The sequence below is a fragment of the Drosophila subobscura genome, chromosome A (assembly GCF_008121235.1).
Source record: "Drosophila subobscura isolate 14011-0131.10 chromosome A, UCBerk_Dsub_1.0, whole genome shotgun sequence".
NCBI lineage: Eukaryota > Metazoa > Arthropoda > Insecta > Diptera > Drosophilidae > Drosophila > Drosophila subobscura.
Window position 1 is genome coordinate 13,194,813 of NC_048530.1, and position 23,130 is coordinate 13,217,942.

General features: G+C 44.4%; 1 protein-coding gene across 2 annotated transcripts in view; it reads right to left on the reverse strand.

Moving 5' to 3' along the window:
- Positions 1-23,130, reverse strand: part of LOC117899163 (netrin-A) — a 44,499-nt gene that overhangs the window by 10,712 nt on the left and 10,657 nt on the right. For both annotated transcript variants that reach the window (XM_034809025.1, XM_034809033.1), the window contains exon 2: positions 4,936-5,124. In XM_034809025.1, coding sequence (XP_034664916.1) covers positions 4,936-5,124 — 189 coding nt within the window. The remainder of the gene's footprint in view (positions 1-4,935; positions 5,125-23,130) is intronic.

The following is a 23,130-nucleotide window of genomic DNA, read 5'->3' on the forward strand; positions in this document are numbered from 1 at the left end:
GCTGGGAAGTGCAACGTTTCGGAAAATGATTTTCCAAATGTTCCGCAACGGCAGGGTGAGTCCTGTCGAAGGGGAGAGAGCGTGAGTTTCCCCCCTGAGGGCATGGGAAAAGTGGGGATTTTGGTTTTTGGGAAATGGCAGCGCCAATTTGACGCTCGAACAATTTGCACAGCTTTAAATGTCAACTCGCATGCAAAATGTCATAATTCAAATTGGGCAGAGACAAACTATCATGAAAGCAGAAGAGAACTGAAGATAAAGCAAGTGGAATGGTTCTTTGATTTTCTTAGAGCTCCACCTTTGAGATGTATCATTCGATCATATTTGTTGATTTATCAGTTCTTGAAGAAATTTCATATAATACCCAATAAAAGGAAACTTCTTCAGAACATCATCTACAAGTTGCATTAAAGTGCATATAATTGACGCTTAGAATGATGAACGAATAACTAAGCTATTCCTGGAGTCCCACAATTGAAATTTCCCATGCATTTCTATGGTTTCTTCATCAAGAAATTGTATAGAATCCCAGCATCCTTCAGAGCATTTTCACTTCGTTGTCCGGCTTTGTTGGAATGCCCGAAATATTCGGTGTATTTTCCATCAATTTTTGTTTTGTTGTCTATTGTTTTTTTTTTGTTTTTTTTTTGCAATGTTTTGCTTTTGTCATAGAAACTGTTTTGATATTTTCGTGGCACGGGCCACATGAACTTTTATTGCTTTGCCAGCACAAAAATTTGTCACGCCGCTTAGAGCTGCCTCCCCTTTCTTGTGGGCTGGTGGATGGGGGACACGGACACCCTCCTGTGCTGGCACATGTAATAGATTTTTCCAGCTTAGTTTTGAAAACCACCTTGGCTTAGCGTCTGGCCTGTGTCTCTCCCCCAATGTGGTGCGGCGTGGGTGTTTGATAAATGCATTTCGCTTTGGTATTTTCAGAAAATTTCAATTAAGTTGTGGTGGGGGGAGGGGATGGGAGGCAAGGCCCAACAACCCTCATGCGTATATAACCTTTAACCTTTCACCGATTTGTTACAGTTGCATAGGCGCGCACTTTTATGAAATTCTAATGAAGTCTGACAGGAGGATTCCGTTTCATTCCTCCCCCAATGGATGGGAAATGTTCATAGATGATGTCCATGGAATGAGCATCCATAGATGTCCTTTGGCCCGGCTGCGTTTCATGAACTTTTTCGGGGCAATAAAGAAACTTTTTTCTCGTATTTTAATTGCTGTTGCCTGCTGTGACCCCTATGTATATGGCATATACATGCAATATAGTATATCCTGCTGCATATCCTGCCGCACACTTGGCCGTGTTATTGCTGTAACATTTCGCACGTGACTTTCTGATTTTATGGCTTTTAATTTCACGTATTTAGTTACGGATAATGTTAATTGTATTCGAAGTCACGCCCAGCATAACGCCTCCACACACCCGCCCCTCAACGATTGTCTCCGCCCCACAGTTGTGTGTGTGTGTGTGAATGCCATGCCATGCCATGCAGGAGGAGTCCTTTTGTTATATGTATCCGGAATATTCCTGGGAGTCGTGGCAGGGGCAGGGGCAGGGGCAGGGGAAGCAATTGCCAGGCTTTTCAATTGTATTCCCTACAATGGGATAATGGCTGTGTGTTATATGATATGATAATGGAGCCATAGCCCAGGGTTAATCCATAAGAATTTGATTAGCAATTATGTATTATGATGTGTGACTGCTGGAAGGTATCAGCAGTTCCCTAACGAACTCGACTGCTCGATGATCTAAGCTTAGGGAATCCTGCTAGTGGGAAATTTGTTAACCATTTTCCATTCGATATTCGATTGATGGAATTTTGGCTTGTTTTCATTTGTGACATGCAAATTTAATGATGTCAACCTATGATGGCAGTAAGGAAAACAAGCAGGAAAACAAGGCAGGGCCCAGCCGGGGGCCAGACTTTAATTATCGAAAGAGCTGCTGCAACAACTGCAACAAAATGAGTGGCAACAACAACCTTGACAGGCTGCAGGCAGCAGGCAGCAGGCAAATGAATAATGATTCGCTTACTGGCCAGGGATTGCCACTCATTGGATAAATAATAATATGTAATTTTCCGGTCATTGAAACATTTTGCACAAATAAGGAAATTGACTGGGCCCCGGACCGCCTCTAGACGAAATGACTTTGACAGCACATGTCCACATCTGTACGTGAGTAGTATCTGTGTCTGCATCTAGGAGCGGGTGTGTGCAATGGTCTGTCCAATCCGCTTCCCATCTGCCTGTGCCTGTCCGTGTGTGTGTGATGAGTTATGGCTCTTCCAAAGTCTGACCATCCTCCCCAAGTAAGTCATTTGAATCATTTGAATATTTAAATTAAATCAACTTCAAAAACATCATCACAGCACTCAGACAAATATTGTAGTGTGCGGAAGTGCTCCCTCCCAGCCTCCCCGGAGCCTAATCTTTTCCAGTTGAACCCGCAATCGAAATGAATTCTAAGGCGTTAATTAAAATGCGAGACGGCGAACAGTAGATGGGAATGGGATACGGGTTGAGTTGAGTTGAGCTGGAGTGTGCGTGTGTATGCAATATAAAATTTGATAGGTAAAAGTTACGAGCTTCGAAGGTGATTCGGAATGCGGATGGCGGAGGCAGTAAAATTCTACATCGAGTGTGACATCAAGAAATAACATTAAAAAGAGATTGACTTTGGGGGCAGTGTGTGCTCTCACAATGATGTTAAGAGTGAAGATCTACGAATGATTCGAAATGTCCCAAGGATAAACCAAAGAGAAGATTGCTAAGGGCAGGACACCAGAGGCACTTCACTGTAATATTCACAGACACAAATTGAACCCCACAATATTCTAGAAATGAAATCAATCAGAACAGATGTCCATGGACGTCATGCTCAGGCACATCGATAGGCTTTGAATATATGTACAACAATCAAATCTATATCCATGGATGAACTTGAAAGAAAATTGCTTAAGATTTGACTTGTTCTCTTGTGACAACAAAATCCATTAGTAATTTGGAATTTATTTTTCGGAGATGCGAGTACTCGCACGAATGAAATATCTGCATACTTGAGATGGGAATGAAATAAATCATTGAAAGCATTCTTGACGGCAATGTCCTCTGACAGATACTGCATCAGCTGGAGGAAATGGCTGCTGCTGCTGCCGCTGCTGCTGCGGATGCCTTGCCGAAAGACTTTCCACCAACAATTTCGGTTGACTAATTGAAAGTTCAGACAGGAGAGGAGGGGAGATGGATGGTGTGAATGGGTGTGGATGCGGATGCGGATGCGGAGGGGAGCTGCAACATTTGGCAAATGGCAAAACATGACGTAAAACATTTTGACAACAAGTTGAAAACAAACCGAAAACCGAGACACCGAGACACCAGCACCAGCAACAACAATGAATGGAGCCAACTGTAAGGCGAGAATGTAAAAATGTTTCTTAACAAATTGCACGCGTGTCAAAATTAAAATGAATAAATTTTTTATGACCCGCTCGCTGAAGGCATCGCACCACAAAAAACACCAACAAAAAAAGAGAGTGAGAGACGACGCTGAAGGCGATTGAATTTAAAAAATTGTCACAGCGGCGCCTTTTGTCTCTGATTTGAAGTCAAAGTCGAAGCTGATGCCGAAGCCGAAGCCGAATCTGAATCCAAATCCGGATCCGGAGTGTGGGCGGCGAGGGTGGTGCCAATGCTGGCGGTGCACTTATTTACGATGTGGTTCGGCTCTGACTCTTTGGCGGATAATTAATTAAAAATCGATAAGAATTTGATTTGGATTTAACGGCTATGCGGACAATGAGAATTATGATGCTTAGTCAGCTACCCCCAAAGCGGTTCGACAAAATTTCTGACATCCCAATGACAAACGACACCCAAAGACTGCCGACTCCAGCGCCTCCCCTTTCGCCCCCCCACCGCACCACACCACTCACAATAAAATGTTGCCACTGAAGGAAGCTGTTGTTGCTGTTGCTTTTGTTTACGATTCCTCCGATGATTTTGCAATTAGCCATAGATTTTTCGAATGTGAATTCCCAGCGGGCTGTACGAATATCTCTATGTATTACGAGCAGTAGGAAACCCATAGATAGTGGAGCGGTTTCGGCGTCGGTTTTGTGGTCCACCTGATTTGATTGTTGGCCAATCGAAAATTATTGCAGGCTCATCAATTTGTGTTCCGTGGGTGTCTTCTACGCACTCTAATCTGTATTCATATATGTATATATATTTACGTAGAATATTTGGGATTATAAAAGATGGCTTTACCCTTGTTGGAAGCATGCAAAGTTGGACATTTATTCCCGAAATTCCACTGTACAGTATCCATCTACCTATCTATAATCTGGAGTTAGTATGCTTCCTTGTGTACCTTTTATCTACTTATCTACCAATTTTCATAATATTTAATGTATCTTCTAAACGGGAAGTATTTTTTCTAAATTGTTTCCCCCTCCTTACATTTGTGATTCAATTTTGTATCGCTTTGGGAAGTTTTCCGTGGATATTTCTACATCTAGCTACTACTCGTATTATTTTCGAAGAGTGTTGCAGGGTATCTCCATTGCTTTGATAATATCGCCGCTTCTGCTCATGCTCCTCCGCCACCCCGTGGCTGCTTCATTTTGCGTTGTTTTTGGTTTTCGATTGGAGCGCGTGAATTTATCGTGGTCATAAATTACAATCCCTACACACACACACTGGAAGGTCGTCTGGGGACGGCAAAGGGTTGCCCCCAGAGCTCTCCATTCGGACTTTGTTTTCCGGTAGCTAATTATTGTAAATTGTGCATTAATCTCGGGACCAGAGGAATGTCAGAGATTTGGCAATCAGTTCTTGGTGTTGGGGAGAGGAATTACGAAAGAAAAGATTGTTGTTTTATCTACAAATATTCGTGTGGGGCACAACGAAAACACTTACCCTTGCACACCTTGCGATGTTGTAGCGTCTTGGTGGGGTCTCTGTAATAGCCCTCTTTGCACAGGTGGCAATTCCGTCCCATGGTCGAGTGTCGACAGTTCTGACAGACGCCTCCAGAGACGCCCTGAGAGGCGCGAAAGATTTCCATATTGAAGCGGCACTGTCGCGCGTGGTTGTTGCAGTTGCACACTGTGAAGGAAAAGGCAAAGAAGGGAAAAGGCCACTTTAGTTAACAAGCTACATACATCCAGGGGGACTATTCAGATATGAATGCCACACCGTAAACTGTCTATTTTCAATGTCTTTATCAGTGACTTTGATATGGCCATGGCCCAATGCGATAAATGGAAATAAATGGCACGCAAAACGGACAGGGCAGGGGAAGAATGATTGGAGTTGGGTCGCAGAATTGGGGGACTGGGGGGAAATGGGCGATGGGCGATGGGCGATGGGGAGCATCATTTGTCTAGCGGGACATTGGCTTAAGTTGGATAATTTATGCGACGATTTGTTTTGAATTACTTACTCAGGGAATCAGCGACTGGAACACAAGTCGGGGCTGGGCTCGGCCCAGACCTGTAGCCTGGCTTTTGATAAGGGGTATGCTCGGGTGTTACGAGTAAGTCTGATATTTCTTGTGTTTTTCCTGCATTAAAGTTAGCTCCTACCATCTACCATGCACCATCTTTCCCTTTCAGTTGCGCTTCAATCTTTTGCTCATTCTTCATTCACTTTTTTGAAGGCTTTCACTTCTTTCTTTGTTTGGCTTTTTTTTCGCTTCTTTCTCTTATTGCTTTCGCATTTTTCACTTCGTCTTTGAGTGGGGCCAACCTCTAGGGTATGCCACAATCGATGACTCTACGCTTTTCATTCTCTTACAGCCTTTGATACCCACTAAAAAGGCAGTGGCTGAGGTATGTTAAACTGTTTAGCTGGAAATCCTCTAGTCTACGGTTCGTGTTCATTCCAGGGCACTTTCCCATCGATCAGTTACTCTGTTTGAAATTCTTTGCTTATTCTTTGCTGCCTGCTGCTTGTTATGCTTTTGGCAAACAGTTTTGCTATTGACATTCGATGGCGACTGCTGCGGTTACTGGCTGCTCGTTCGGAGCAGCTCCTACATTTGATGGTGGAGCTGTGGCTACTGCTGCATAAGATGGTAGACGGTTGTGGGGCTACCACTACAGCTGCTGAGTTGGCATCTTTCGGATGGTGCCTGGACCCCAGCAGACAGAGAGACACAGCAGAGCTGTCAATGGCAAAGGCCACGATGACTGCTGCAGCTTGCGGCTAGACAAAAACTTGAACCAACGAGAACGTCCGTCTGTCTGTCTGCCTGTTGGTCTGTCTCCCTGCATTCGACAGTTGTGTCAACCAAACAGAACTCAGTGCTCGGAGTCAGTGAGTAGAACCAGTAGAGTCCCAATGCTGAGCACACATGTTATAATTATCTTTCACACATTGCTCCGGGGGGCAATCGCCAGACAAAGCGACTCTCCACAGTCCCTTTTTGAAGGCCCTAACTGCTTGTTGTACCCTCTCCCCACTGCCCGTTCCCCCCCTCTCCGCAGATGGCGCATGCCAGCCGCAGACAAAGTTATGTCAGCGCAAATATTTGAACAAAGTCAGGGACTGTCGCAGTTGCAATCGGAGTCGAGTCGAGTCGAGTCGAGTCCGTCGTCTCCACATTGTATATGCAGAATCGTCAACAAAAGCTAAGCAAATATTTAGAAAAAGCAGAGCTCCGAGAGCACGGCGTGTGGCTAATTGCCCGCCCATCTTTCATTCAAAATCTTCCCATCTTATCCCACCCTATCCCATCCAAACCGAAAAGGGTACGGCTCTGACTCTGGCTCGGTGTTAAAAATGCTAGATAATTAATTTTAATGACACACTTACGACCTGCGAATGCAACTTGATTTATGGGTGGATTTGTCGTTCGCTTCGACGTTTTTGGGGCCATGTAAATTTCACTTCGTCGATTACAAAATGCCCATCGAGAGCTCAATCAAATGCGACTTAAAGCGATGCATAAAACTGTTCATTAGCCGGACCCCAAGCTGCCGTTGCCGCCGTTCCCGCCGCAGCAGTGTGTTATCCGAGAAAGGTGAGTCCAGTAATTAAGTTCAAATTTGATAAAACACTCACTCACACTCACACACACACACACACAGCCTCCCCACGAATACTCCAACACTCCAAGATTGATTTTTTGGTGTGTGGGGAAAGACAATGAAATCGTCTCAGTATCTTTGTCTCATGGCGCTGCATCTTTTGGTCAGGGAGACTTTCCCATAAAAACGACATTTGTGGAGCCGCTTAAATTGTTTTTGTGGTTCATTCGAACAAAGACTTGGCACCCAAGGGAAAGTTCCCAAAAGGCAGGCAATTTTGGTGTCCTTGATTGTGGCCAACAGAACAGATGACGTTTTGTTGATAAAAGATCTGTGAAGATGGTTCGTACCTTGCTGCTTAGAGTCTTTCGATTTCGGAAATATGTGTGAGGCTATCTGCTGAGACAATGACGAACCTTTGATGGTTCATTAGAGCCAATGACTGCAAAAGGATCGAAAAGAATAGAAATGAATTCTTGTCATTATTTTCATTGTGCAAGTTCGAAGTGTGAGGATGTGATCTACTCATCCAGGACTACATTTTGGACTCGTGCTGAGTACAAAATTACTCTCGATTTGTGGCGTTTAAATGCTGCAATCCTCAATGATTGCTGCCCTTTCGACGTATGTTTTCGCCTAGATACACAGAGTCCTTGGCCTTCCTTGCGAGTATCTTGTGGTCGTATGGCAGACGCATGTTTCCGGCTGTGTTGACACAGTGAAACTGTTGCAAGTTATGAATGGAAATGGAAACTCTTTGATATCTCTGCAACGCACAACGGAGCGGATTTTCTCCGTTTGGCATCTCTAATTAACTGCCACATAAAGAGAGCGAGAGAGAGAGAGAGCCAAAGAGAGTTGTGGAACATTTGTTGTTGTGTTGATGGGGGGCTTTGCCGCTTGGTCAGGAGCAGATTCGGCTAAGCTCCCAGCATCCGCATTCGGCTTACGCTTCAGTTGCAGCTTCAAAGGGAGCAGGAACACCCAGCAGCAGTCAGAGCCATTGATAAATTGTCGAAAAGTGTTCGCTCGGTTCACTCCATAGCCAAAAAAATAGAAACCAAAACAAAAAAAAAAGAAACACCAAAAAACACAAAACAAAAAACCCAAACCAAAAGCGAAACAGAGAGAAGGAGCCCAACCAAAAGCCAATTCTACGTTACGCTTTTCACTTTGCTCTTCGCCATTGATGTGTTTCGGCTATACTCTTTCCCAATGTTGGGCATTGAGAGTAGGCAGAAAGGGGAAAGTCCTTAAATGTGCGGCTATTAGGCAGTAGAATTTTGTTTATTAAACTCTCATAATTCACGACGAATATATCTATTTTTTAGGGTATTTCCTTCAACGGCCTTTGTGTGTTGTATTTCCTTCCTGTATGTTTTTCCACTGCTTTGTCGTGGTGTTGGGGTTTGAGGTTTTGGTACTGGGTGCTGGGTACTGGGTGCTTTTTGTGTTTGGGCTTTTCCTTGCCCATGTCCTGCCAGAGCGTTTTCAATTTTGCTCCGCTGCTCTCTCCTGCGAGTGCTGGCTGGTCGGTCGACATTTCACCGTTTTATGATTGATTGCGTTCGCCTCGCAGTGATTTTCAGTTACCCGAAAATTGTGAATTGAATTCGTGCTGTCCATACGACTAGTATACGTACGTACGAGTGGGATATGGGAGAGAGGAGTGAACCCATTGAGGGGTTTTCAATTGCTGTTGCTGTTGCTTTTGTCGGTGGTACGATTGCGGTTGCGGTGGGGCGGAGCGGAGTGGAGTGGAGCTGGCCTGGGCTGGGCTCTTGCAATTTGACAATTTCATCGCAAAATTGTTTTGGTGTTTGTGGCAATGTTCTGGCGCTCTGGCATGTGTCGGCGTGCATCCTGTCTGTGGCTCTGTGATTTATCAAAAGTGGTTGGGAAAAATTGCAACGCTGTTTACGTGCATTTCGTGGTAATTAATAATTTTGAGTTCCTTCAAATGAGAACAAAGCTCAAGCACTGTGTGCTGATTCACACTCGAATCATTATGTCGTCAGTGTCTTTGTCTGATCTTTTGAGTGCTCTACTTTTCTCGGAATGGTGGAGGAACCTGCCACACTCTTTGAACTGTTGCTCTCCGAATCGGTTAGTGTTTATAAACATTTTCATCGTAAAAGCCCCGCACAAGAAACAGTCGTAAACAGCCGCCAACTTTCATAAATTGTTCGCACTTTCTTCGCTGGAAGCGCTCACAATACCCAGAAATAATCATCATCATCCATCCACAAGAAGCCGTACAGCATAGAGGCAAGCATTTAACAATCCTAAGCATCAAACATCTAACATCCAAGCAGCCATTAGATCAGCCCCTGGGCAACACCTCCCTCTGTGTCTGTCTGGTGTTCCGACTGTATCTACCATACCGTACCGTACCATACCATACCGTACCGTACCGTACTATAATAAGCTCTTTCGGCCTGACGGCGCGATTAAGATGTAAAGTTTTTGCACCCCGAGGCGCATCGTCTGTCTGTCACCTACTCCGATGATAATTGAGCATTTGGCATACGCGATTATGAAATCATTTGGAAAGAACGGAGGGGCTCCCCCATTTTAATGGAGTGACAATTGTTTAATTTTCAGTAGGGTTCTAATGTGTGCCGGAGTGTTTCTCGGTAACTCGGAAACTAGAGGAAAAGACAGCTATGAAAATGAGAAGAACGACTAGTCATACCATCTCATATGGATTGTAATGATTCTCTCCCTGCATTATTCGCCATGGACTCCCCTTAACAGCCTGCCAACTACATACATATGTGAAAGCGTGATCTGAAGCGAACACTAGTCATAAGATCTTCATGGGAACTGTACACCAGCGCCCTCTGTGTCTAAAAGTCTCATTTGATGGCCAAAAAAAAGACACTCTTAAGCTGTTGGGGCATACCCCGTGAATGTTTTTGTTTTTCATAGCAAACGTTGAACACAAGTAATGGATTAAAGTATGGTGTGTGTAACAGCCCACACGTACCCCAGATTCTCAGATTCTGCCAGTCTAAACTATTCGTTCTGTTGCATGCCCCATTCAGAAGACACAGACACAGACCCACCCTGCCTCGGGGGGGTATTTTTTATTTTTTTGGGAAAACTGAAAAACATTTTTCTTTTGGCGCTTCCTTTTGGACTGCAATTAAGGCGACTGCAACGCTGCGCTTGCTTTCGTTTTGCGTGTCTCTCTGCCGCGTGCCGCGTGCCGCAGCTGCAACATTTTCCTTGTCAACGGGCGGCGGCAACAACAACGATTACAAATTGTTTGCTGCCAGCGGCACAAAAAATAAATACAATAAAAAATAAAGCGAAAAGAAATACCGACAAAAAAGCACAGCGCACAACAACAAAAATGTCTGCTTAAAAATAAGTTTTTTAGATCAGGGAGGAGGAGTCGAGGAGGAGTCGAGGAGGAGTCGAAGAACACTCCAACTTGTTCTCTCGTTAACGTATATACAAAGAAATAAATGTATACACCACACACACACATGTACATACATATGTATGTATCTGTGTACGATTCTTAGATGTTCCATTGATATCCTGTCGCTAATAAAGAACCCATTTTCATGGCTTCACTTTGGGCCCCACACATCCCGTCTCCCGATGGAGAGGAATTTATGTTTAGTTTTCTCAGAAAATGTTTTTCTCTTCTGTTTGTTATTTTATTTAAATCAAGGCACACAATTATTTCAATTCTCTTTTTCTTCCACGTTTTTTTTTAATTTTCCAGTTCCAAATACGAACTTCGATATTCAGTTCTTCGTCTTTCTTGCATTTTCCCAAATTAGTGCGCGGAGGACCCCGAAGAAAAACAATAAACAAATTTTCAAAAATGTTTGTGTGCTCAGCCTTCGATTTGGTGTTGGTTCAGCGTAGGCCCCTGCCTCTGCCTCTGCCCCTGCCCTGCCCTGAGAGGGTGCGTTGAATAAACGACTCGTTAAGACACATAAATAAAACGAACCAAAAGTTTCCTAATTAAGTCGCATGGAAAACACACGCACAAACAGAACCGATAGAGTGCTGCGGCAGAGAGAGAAAATTGGTCCCAAAATGAAAATACATCGAAGAAAAGTCGGAGGGGGCAGGAATCCTACACACGAAAATGCCAAACACTTTCGAAACGGGGAATCTCAGCAGATTTATGAACACTCTTAGGCTGGTCTCTCTCCAGAGCCAATAAGCTTGGATCTTTATGGTGTCCCACACTTTTGGCTAAAGTTAAGTGACAATATCTGCGGAATATCACTGAGAGGTATGAGGGTATATCCATCTATGCTGACAAGTACAGGATTCCATGCAATTAGCTCTTTTTGTGAACCTTTTTCTTACAACATTTGGCGTCAGTTTCACTGGTTACAAAATTACATTTAATCGCAGAAATATCTCTGTACTAAGTTGTCTCGCCTTCACGCCCTTCCTGCCTACTGGGCCGGGCCCATTAATTAGTTAATACAGCTTCACCTTGCGTGGAAAACAAAGAAAACTCAATTGAGTGTGTGGCCTGGCCCGGTCTGATTGGTGTTGAAAATATCGCCCGTGTGCATGCGCTCGAGTGTATCTTGTGGCTGTGTGTGTGTGTGTGTGTGCGTGGGGGTGTGTGGCGTATCTATGAGATAAACAATCCAGCAGCAGCTAGATCAACAACGGTTGCAGGTGATGTGAAAGGTCGGCTGCTGCGGTAGCCGCCCGCCCGCTGATCCGACCAACAACAACTCAAGTGTCCGACCCTCGGGGCAACCTCGCTTCCATGGATGGGTTTTTGATCTTTGTTGTACCCTTTCTTATTTGGCAAAGGGCATTATGATTTTGAACAGATCGTTTGTTCCAGGGAGAATATATTTGAGGATATACTCATGCATTATTGATCCACATTAGCAGAGGAGTGCCAGAAAATACTTAAATTTTGAAGATTACTTTAGCAGAATTCAGATGATAATTTATATTAAATCGTATTCTAGGGATTATTGACTCAAGGGTATCAAAAGATTCAGCAACCCCTTGGTGGTCGTTTCTTCTTGTTTTGATTGGGAATTTGGATGCATTTTCGATTTACTTTTTGGGTGCTCGATCATTCGCTTGCGCTTAGCTCAGAGTCAGAGTCGTAGTCGGAGTCGTAGTCGGACCTGGCTGTTGCTGCGGATGTGTGGGGCAGCTGTGGATGTGCTGCCTATCTGATAGCGCTGCTGGTTCGTGTGGTGTTGAAATGTCAGCAGCCCAGCAGCCAAGCAGCCCAGCAGCCAAGCAGCCCAGCAGCAGCACTTGCCGCACATGGCCTACCGAGTGCGGCAATATGTTTTGTTTTAGCATTTTCCCCTGCCAGTTGAAGTTGTAGTTGTGGTTGTAGTTGCAGTTTCATTTGTTGCGTTCTTCTGTTGTCTGTTGTCTGTTTCATTTGCATTTTGTTTGTTTACTCGTAGCGTATCTTTCGAGTGGATTCAATCTCCCTCTCTCGGTGTGTGTGTGTGTTTGTGTGGTGGACTCTGTGCCCCAGGGCCACGCCTTAATTACCATCCGCCAAGGGGCTAATTCATATAAATGATTTTTAAATGCGCAAAAATATGCAGCTACTGATTTGTCCCCTCAATAGAGTTGTACATGATTGCATTTAATTAAGCAGAGAGACTTCTTCGCCCCGTCTGTTGCTCCGACGCGTGTGAATGTCAATTAAAAATCGGATCGCAATCGCAGTGTATCCCAAAGATTGTCTATCTTTTTATGGTCAAACAGATTCCCTAGAATCGAATGCCAGACCCGGGACCTGGGATTGGGCCTGAGACTGGGATCGGGACCTGAAATGCGATGCGATGCGATGCGGCCGAAAGGTCAAAAGATGCTGCTGGGCTGCCACTGCCACAGCGGCACAAGCATAAATCAGACGCGCCACCGGGGAGGGGGCAGACAGAGAGAGGATTTCATTCCGATTCAAACTCTGGCGGCATTTTCAATGTCACATGCAGTTATTTGCAGATCTTTCAGGTCTTTTTTTATACGTTTTTCTCCCCCTTTGCTGCTCTTGCTCCTCTCCTCTCCTCTCCGCTCCGCTGATTGCTGCAACTTGTTGCAGGTCGCAGAGAGCTCGCGTAACTCAAAGAGAGAGACAAAGAGATACTCTCACTAGGCGCAGAGGTTACTGCGACTAAGGATCGTGGACCATAATTTAGTTAACATATTTTAAACTATGTCCCATATTTTATTTATGTTTTTTACCCATCAATTATTGCAGTCGAATCATTCCCATCCTTGAAATATTCTCCAAGAACTCAACTTCTATCCATAACAAAAGATTAATTATGTTTTGTTGAATTTCAAAGATCATCTACAGAGATCCGAGAAAATATCCTGTAACCTGTCAAAGTCAAATGTCATTCCTTGCGGCGTTCAGGGCGAGCCACTTATTGTGCAACATTTTGTAAGAGTATTCCACAGAACACTACTATTTCAGAGTTCACTTTTTAAATAGTTTCTTTTGGTTGCGTTTCGTTTTTTTATTGTAGTTTTTGGCAATTCGTCATGGTCAGGGAGTGCTCAGGGGATCGGGGGATCCGAGGATCGGTTCGGTTCGGTTCGGTTCGGATCTGTGTACGTGTAAAATCTCCAGCTGGGAAATACAGAAATTCAAATCCTTTTGTACTTTTAGTGTCTGCTTCCTCTTTCTCTCCCTCTCCATTCCGAGTTGCCGTTTTGTTGCCATTTATGGCACTTAAGCAAATTAATAAGAGATGCCACCAGAGGCCCGACAACTGGACAATGAAAAACTGAATACACTTATGACAATGGCTTACGGTGGGTTATGGTCATGTCCTGTTTGTATGGGTATGGGAAATGGTGCCCGGTATTGGTCATGATGAGATAAACTATCCCAGACTGGGCGTGTCTGCCTGCTGCTCCTCCTCGGTCGCACACACTCAGTCGCCGCAGTTTCGTTATCATGGATTTTAATCTCTTTTTTCCTTTTTTCTGTGAGTTTTTCGCTAAATTTCAGCATAAAGATCTGAGAGGGAATCGAATCCTGCCCTGGATAGTGAGAGAGCGAGAGAAGGCCCGTGCATTGTGCACTTATTGTCTGTTTTTCGGGATTTGAGGCTTCGATTTGGTCAATTGTTCAATGAGTTTTCCGAGCGGCAGCTGCTCAGGCCCTGCCCTGCCCCGTCCTGTCCTGTTCTGCCCCTGGCTCTGTGGCTCTCTGGCCCTGTTTCGCATTTCTGCCCATTCAATGGAAAGGAACGTAAAATGCATGCAAAACTATGTATGAGAACGGCCCTGGCCATGGCCCTCGTGCAGCCTCCTCTGTGCATTTATTAACATTTGTTCCAGCCAAAGAGCGAGACGGAACAAGGGACCTGGTCCCTGAGAGTCCCTGGGACCATGGACAGACGGTTCTGCCCATGCATTCAAATTCACATTCACATTCATTTTCGTATTCAGATGCCCAATGAAGTGCAGTTTTCAAGCCTTTTCTTTTCGGTGGGTTTTTAACATGCCCAAAAACCAAAAAACCATACCCAAAAGAGGCACCTAACAGGTGTGCAAATGGTTGCACAAATGGAAATGTTCTATTATGATTTCCAGTGTACAACACAGACAGCAAGGGAGCAGATGTGTGTGTGTGTGTGAGTGTGTGTGCGGTGCAGCTAATCAATTAGTGACAACATAAATCGATTTCCCATTGAGCAACGGGGAAGGTATTTGCCAATAAAAGTGTAAAAACGACATAAATTTGTGTCCTGCCAAGGAGGAACAGGAAGTAGATGCAAAGCATGGGATTGAACAGGGGATAAGGACTGAGGGTTTTGGGTTGGAATTACAATAAAACTATTTCCATTGATGGTCTGCAAAATAAGAATTATTTTGTAGCCTTATTTAGCCTCTGAGCACCGCTCCTCAATTATGATCTGTATCTGTCACAATTCTCTTTTGGATACATGTATCTCTAGTCACATCTTTAAGCCGAATCTCTGGTGCCATCTCTCGTTTATCTGCTTAATGAACACTCAACTGAATCAGCGTGCCCAGTCATGGGTTTACTCTTTCATGCTGTAAAAGGCGGCACTCAAGAAACTGCACTCTGCAGATGATAAATGTTTCAATTCGAACTGTGGAACTGTGACTCCCATTCTCAGACTCCTAATCCATGAGTGGCTATGGATTATTAGTTTCTCACACGATGCTTGATCGCGCTGCTCTTTGGCGATGCCTTTGCCATTTCCCATTGTAATCTGTGTGTGTGTGGGGATGGAGATGGAGATGGAGATGCCGGGATACGGGATGCCTAACTTCCTAGGCTGTCTTGCTTCAGTTCGGGCCAAGAGTCAAGTCGAGGCCGCGAAGCCAAGTACTTGGACAAATCCAGTTACCTGATAGCTTCCATTTGGCATTGCCATTCACTTGAATGTGGCATAAAGTATATTGTCAATGGAGGGCTAGAAGATGGGGGAGCAGCAGACTCAGACACAGACTCAGATGCAGATACAGATGCAGATGCAGCGATACCCGCGCGAGACGACAAATCGTGAAAGTAACATGAACGAGGCCAGCGAGAAGCAAATCACACAATGAGCAACCAAACAATGATAATAAGTAAAGACTTTTCCCTCGCTCTGATCTCCGATCTGGTCATGATTCCCCGCCCCCAGCCCCGCCAATGGAATCTTTATTAATATTTATATATATTTGTGTATAAACAATATTTGTGGGGATTTAGCTGGAAACGCTCGAGGTCAAAGAGATAAACGGAAGCTGCACCACAATCGAATCCACAATCTGCTCTCCAATTGAACCTTTGGTCTGCGTCTTGGAATGGCAATTGGGGAATGGGAATGGGAATGGAACTCTTGGAGACAATGCAATTTGCATATTAAGACAATGGCAGTGGGCAAAACGTACTATCTATACATTTGTGTGTGTATCTTAAGCTTTTCTTTGTGGTCCAAAACGATTGGCAAGGGCTGCCCTAACAGCAGCAGCACAAAAACGGAAGGAAAACTTAATTGCAAAAGGCAAAAATTAACACCACAGACCCCAAACCTTGGGAAGTCGTAAAAGAAAAAGACGAATCCAAGTCCGAATCGGAATCGGAATCCGAGAGAGAGAGAAAAAGAGCAACGAGCAACCGCTGGAAGGGAGGCCAGAAAGTTATGGGCCAACAAGTGTAGATAATATTTATGGCCAAGACAAAGCCGCAACACAAGATGGCCCCTGCACCATACGTACACACTCTCGTACAGACCACTGGAGGAAGTATCCCTCCGACTGGTTGTAGTATCTGGTATCTGTCTCCCTTTACGGCTCTTGGCTCGTTTTGTGGTCACTCGTACTCCTCTCTGTGTGGCTCCGCTCCTACTATCTAGTGCCATTTTACTTTATGGGACACATTTGCAATTTCATAAAGCAGAGGCCTAGAGGTTTGGATATGGCCTGTGAAAGGATAGTCCAGACCACGCCAGTCCCAGTTCCAGTCCCACTCCCAGTCCCAGTCCTTCTTCTTTGCTGCCATCCTGGGTGTCCTGTCCCTATCTCTTCCTCTTCTGTTTAGAGTGTTTATTAAATGCCAACTCCTCACAAAAAGCAGTCAGCAGGCGGCCTTAAAAAAACAAAACAAGAAACACACACAACAAACAAAACAAAAACAAGAACCAGATGAAAAAACTCCCTCACTGGCCCTTAACGACTTTTGTTTTGCTTCTGTTTGGTTAATACCCTGCCTCTGGGTGGGTTATACCCATCGTTTGGACAACCCAAAAGGGGAATATGACGTGGATATGTATTGTTTGGGGAATAGATTTTTAATTGAGAAATGTAGTAGCTAAACTTGGAAATTCTTTTAAATGTAATGCAGATCTAGATGGCAATTCGCGGGAACATCTAAATTTGCATAACATTATGGAAAGCGATTGGCAGTAAAACGGCAGAAGATAGAAGGTTGATCAATATGGATTTGTGGAAACTTTATTTCCAAATTCAACTAAAACTAAAGAAAGTGCAAAGTATCTTTGCTTTGTGTGAGTTGGCATATAATTCAGAGAACTCTTGACACCTTTCTTTAGCATTGTGTTTATTAAATATGTCTCATACTTACTGCTTCCATTTCCGAGTAATACCTATTACTAGGAAGTAAGGCTCTCAGAAATATTGGCAAACAAATACAAAGATCGATGGGAAGATTACGATGGATATGTTAACCAAAAGAGTTGAAATATAACTCTATCCCTGGTTAGTTTTCTTAGTGTGTTCCTTCTTCGATTTGTTGCATTTTGTTCTCTTCTGCCTAGTCTTCTCTCCTCTTTCGCTGCTCCTGCTGACTATCTTTCACAATTTGTGTTGTTGTCACATTTATCGCACTTTATAATTAAAAGAGGACAAAAAATACGACAAAGATAGTAATACAAAAATACAAAATAAAAAGCGAAGCGAGAATATATGAATAACGCGAAGCCATGGGGAACGGTGCCCAATCCCAGATTCAGCCTGCTGTGGCAGTGGAAGTCCGCTTGCCCTTTCCATGAATACCCCCCTACCCGCCGACTCCTACAACTCCATGTGGCTGCTGTGCTGTGCTGCGCTGTCGTCTTATCAGTTGGCTAAATAATGATAACAATAAAGAAAAGTCATGGCATTGTTGTAAACGGTTTCTTCACTGTTCCTGCTGCTGTTTCTTTTGTGCTGCCTCTCCTCTTAATAAATTACATATTTATGTATCTTTAGCTCGGCTTGGTGTTTCTTTTTTGCTGTCTCCCGTTGTCTCCCCCTAGTTGGCATAATTGTTGTGCCCCACCATCTGCAGACTCATCGCCCATCTAGTCCCAGTGCCAGTGTTCCATCCCCGGGTCCGATGCGACTCGGCGGAAGATTAACAACTTCCGAAATGGCTTTTTTAATGACACCAATTATGAGTTTCTTATCGGGACAGCAGCTGGACACCTTACCTCCATTCATTCACTCGCTTTCCATCTCTCTCGCTCTCTCTCTCTCCATCTTTCTGTGTACTTGCAATCTTTTTTGGGGAGACACTTCTTATTCATTTTGAACTTTTGATGAAGTAATTTTTCCCTCTTGTGCCGTGGGAGTAGGTGTACAAATATTATTACAGGAGGGCAGGTGGTGCCGGCTTTGGCGTTTGACTTTTGCCTGCCTTGTGTGTCAGGGGGAATAAAATGAATGAACTTTGAGATTCGACACATAAGTGCCTTCTCCACTGAGCACTGAGTGAAGGTCAAAGTGTCCGGAGAGCAATCGAGAGGTGACTGAATCCTTTTGTAAAATCTTTCACGTTGCCTGCATATTAAAGTGCAAGAGCCACGACCAGTGCCCATTGTTCCATGCCACCTCGCTGGACATTCGTTCATTCATGCACTCGAAAACTCAAAGTCAGACTCAAACTCATTCATCAGTCAGCCAGTCAGTCAATCCGACTGGACACTCGTTCGACTCATCGTTTTCCCATCTTGCTGACTGTCATCTTTTCACCTTTCACTTCCTCAAGGGGCCAACAGCAGCAGCATCATCATCCTCTCTGTGGGAGCTGTGGAATGCCAATGCCCCGAAATCAATTTCGAAATATTTGTCGCCTCGAATCTGTGGAGTGGAGTGTTGTGCTGCGGCGGAACTTGACCGATTTGTTTATGCATACAGTCGAGCCACTTCAATTTGTTTGAGCTGATAATTTGATGTTTGTCTCTCCATCTCTCTCTGTCTCTCTCTCTCTCTCTGTCTCTGTCTCTGTGTTTCTATCGCTAATGAAGCCAATGTCAATTGGGTTCCATCATCTAGTGGCAGCCAGTAACAGCTCCATCATTGGCATTCCGGTCGTGCAACGGCGCCTTTTCTGATTGTGCAACGTCATCGGAGGTGTCCGTTGCCTCTGGAGGGAGCTGGAGCCTCCGACAATCTTCGCATCTCTTTTCCGCCTGGCCGCCCCCTCGTCTGGTTTGATTAATTAAATGTAATTGAGTTTTAATAGGCATCGCAGAGTGCGCCCCAGCACCTCCATGGCGCGGATGCGGGCGCGGGTGTGGGTGCGGGTGTCGCTCGAAGGTCGCGTAGGCTGCAAGTTGTCCGACCGGCAAACTCATTAAAGCCTTCAGGTCTTGGCCTATCTGTTGGATTGGGCAAGCCATCACGGGTCTCTCCGCTCTCAACTCTCGCGCTTAACAATCACTTAGCGCATTATTAAAAACGCTTTTTGATTGCGCTTTGGCGTGTTTGATCTGTGGAGCGGTGGAAATCGATAGGCGTGCCGCTCTTCTGACCAGCGGCTGTACATTGGATACCCTATCAAAAGCAGGTGTATGGTTTGTCCTATACGATGAAAGTTTGAAGGGTATTCGAAGATGCAGCGAGATTACAAGAGATTTCCTACCGCTGACATATTGGCAAGGCAATCCCAACTCTCAATCAACCTCTAAATGGTAAAGCAATGCAATGGGCAAGGAATATTTCTGTCTAGTAAGAACCCAAAACAATATGAGCCCCAAAATATGTTCCAGATAAATCAACTACCACACGCTGTAGGGGATATCCCCTATTCGAGACACACAAAAACCCATTCATCTTTGTAGCAGCTCTCACACACTTCTCTCTATGTTTCTCTCTATGTCTCGTATCCAATTCCGATTCGTTTTAATTGACGATGGCCAAGAAGTCGCACTTGGAAATGTCTCAATCTCAATCTGAGATGAGACCCAACAGCAACAGCAACAACAAGAACAACAGCAGGCAACCCGACAGCAACCCACGGCAAAATCTACATACATTTTGTGGTCAAGAAATGAGGAAAATGAACAAAAATAAAATACAAATACAAATAAACCAAAGCGAAACTTTTTCTTTTGTGGATGATGATGATGATGATGATGATGTTGTAGTTGTTGTTGTTCCTGCTGGCGGTGGGACACGCCCCTTACATCCCCAATGTGTTGTTGCTGTTGATAATTTGCATTTGATTACAGCGAAAATTGTTGGTTCCGGCAAAAGGCTTTGATTTCTAATCAAAGCCATTGGATCTTGTAGAACCGAAGATTACCGGTGTGAGAGACGGACTGGCGGACATTTCTTTTGACACGGGTCTTATGATATTTGATCCGTTTTTTATTCGTTTCGAGACGGTGAGAGATTTCTCTTCCCCCCTCGGAAATGAAGTTGTCAATGTTCTTGGAATGGTTGGGGGTAGGGTTGGGGCAGGGGCAAACGTATCGTAACATGCCGCCTAATAAGCTCGAAAAAAATAAATAAAAATTAATAACCTCGATTCAACAATGGGGGAGAAGTCTACGACTTGGAACACACCGTCTGTGGCCCGCCGTCTGTCGGCAACAAAGGGCCAACTCAATAACAATAAAAATAACAAGATGTCATAAAACGGGGCAATGGCCAAAAGGCTGTGCAGGAGGAAAGTAAAGCCGAAAGTAAATGAATAAGTAAATAAGCGAATGCAAAAGCCCAGAAAAATGAAGGGAGTGGGATAAGCATTCCAAAAAAGGATAATTACGTGCTCGAGCATCACAATATACAATCCGCAAATAACAAGAGAAGAAACCAAATTAAAGTGAGCCCTGCCCTGGATAAAGGGGAGGAAGCAATGGGCCCCTGGGCAAATAAACAGCAAAATAAAATACTCCACTTTCTGGAACAGACAAGACACTGAGGGTTCCATGGCGCACATAGCGAATAAGGGATATCCTGAGCGATATGACAAAACCCATTTAAATACAATTCTGGCTGCAAGTATCATCTGATGGCAATGGTATTTGGTGCATATGAACACTCAAGCTAAACAAACAAATTTTCAGTATTATCTCTATAAAAAAGAATGTCTTAGACTATGATTTGTCCGGCTTTAGGAGTCTCTAAGACATTGTACTCATGACACATAGACATACCCCTGTAGTACCCTTCAATAGCTGGGTATCAACCGGGGAACCAACCACCAAAACACAGCAAGCCGAAGAAAATATAAATACAATTTTAAAAAAATCTTCAAAATTTGTCAAATGAAAATATTTTGAAAAAGGGAAAACGATGAGTGCCACCCACAGCTCACATCCACTGCATCTCCCCCCCAATCAGTGGGACACAATGAAAGCTAGATTATTGTTGTTGGTTTTCCCTTGCTCTTTCCACATTTTCCTTTGGCCCGTGTTGCCGCTTCGATGACTTAATCTCGTCGTCTTTTGGCGCCTGTCGAGAAATCCCGACAAGATAGTCCTCCCCCTTGAGCCGTGCCCTGCCCCCTGGGGCAGATGGAAACCCTTTTAGGCATGGAGAGGAGAGGAGGGCTTTACCTTTCAAACAGGTGACCATTTGTCAGAGAACGCCCGAACATCCCCCTCGAGCGGCATTCGGCTGGAAGAGGGTTGGATGGATAGGACATTGCCGGAATGAACGGCATAGAACTTCAATTTGGGAAAATACTTTTGCACAGCAAAATATTTGTGTAAAATTTAATTAAAGTAAAAATACCCAAAATAACATCGATGGATGGAAAGGAACGGATGGTTGGGATGGATGGCTGGATGGATGGCTGGATGGCTGCTCAAAGCAATAAACAAACTAAATGGAAACTAAGTTGAGTGTTTGGGGGGAAGTGGATGGAGAATGAGCTTCAACGAATATTAAAAGAGCTGCAAAGAGAAGATACATTTAGGTGGCAGACAGAACAACCCTCTAAAAAGTTCCCCCCTCAAAAACGATCGTTTTATTAGTGATCGATCGATCTTTAGGTGTGAAAGCTCTACCCAAAAAATACCTTGGACCTATGAGATCCACTGTAACTTTTGCAGCTCCGCCTCGAGTTAATTATTTGTCTGACCCAGAGGCAGAAGAGGCCGGCCACTCCCACCCACTCGTGCAACATCATTGTATCATCCGCATCAGTATCATCATTACCATCAGTGGAGCAGCAGCATCCATTCGACAGTTTCAATTTTAATTGCTTTTAACGTTTCTCGTCTGATTTTTGGGGAGGTCTTGTCGGGCTCTCGGGTTTTCGGGGCTTTTTCCCCAACCTGAAATTTGCTTTTCATTTATTTTATCTTATTTTTCCTCACCCCCTGCTTGTTTGAGGGTTTAATATTTGGATTTGTACTTGTCCCGAGGCTCTGCACCCAAAAAAAAACAACAAAAACAAAAAAGAGTCAAGAGACTCTGAAACACGTTGCAATTTGGTCAACTCGCCTAATGAGCTTTTTATTTGACTAAAGCACAGAAAAACTCTGTTTTTCTCTTTGAGAGAATATGTAAAATGTGCTGGAGGGGCTGTGTAGTGGGTGGGGCACTCAGAAGGTAGAGGGGGATGGGCTGTGAGGGCCCAACCCAAATGTAGCCTCGATTCCCCTCAATTCCGAACAACACAAATTGTGTGTTAAAGTCTTGTGATTAAACAACTTTGGCACCTGCCCCGGAGCCCCCATGCTACCGCTCCTACCTCCGCTTTGCGCTCTCCCCCCTTTGTGGCACCTTCTCGTGCATTTTGATTGCACTTCACACCTATGCCCCAAAGCACTGCCCCGACCGAGAGGCGTCATCGTTGTCGTTGCGCAACATCTACTCTTCGCCGAAGCAGGCACCTCTCCCAGCCTCTCTGCCTCTCTAAATCGTTCTCTCTCTCTCTCTCTCTCTACGAACCAACATCGCACTCGTATTTTTTCCCCCCATTCTGGGATTTTCGGATAAATTTGCTCGCTGACAGGCAAAAAGGTGAGAAGAGGAGCAGAGCAGAGCGCAGGTGAGTGGTGTACTTTAGCCGATAATTACGTGTATTGGGAGCAAATTTTATGGCAACTTCGTTTATCTCTGATGAGCAGGCAGCCGGCCAATGGCTGGTTGGGGGAGCCATCCGAAAAATTTGTAGTTTGCAGTAAAGTGCAGGAGATTTAAAGACCAAACGAATGGAATGGAATGGAGGAGCATAAAAAGGCTTTCCCACAATATACAAGAGGAAAGAGAGAGCCACTATCGAGACAGTTTTGTGGACTTATTCCATATTTGATTATAATTTGAGGACTATTTTCTTGGCTCAGAAGTTGAATCTAAACATTTAAGTTTGGAAATTGGATAGTAATATCATGATCTAACTTGA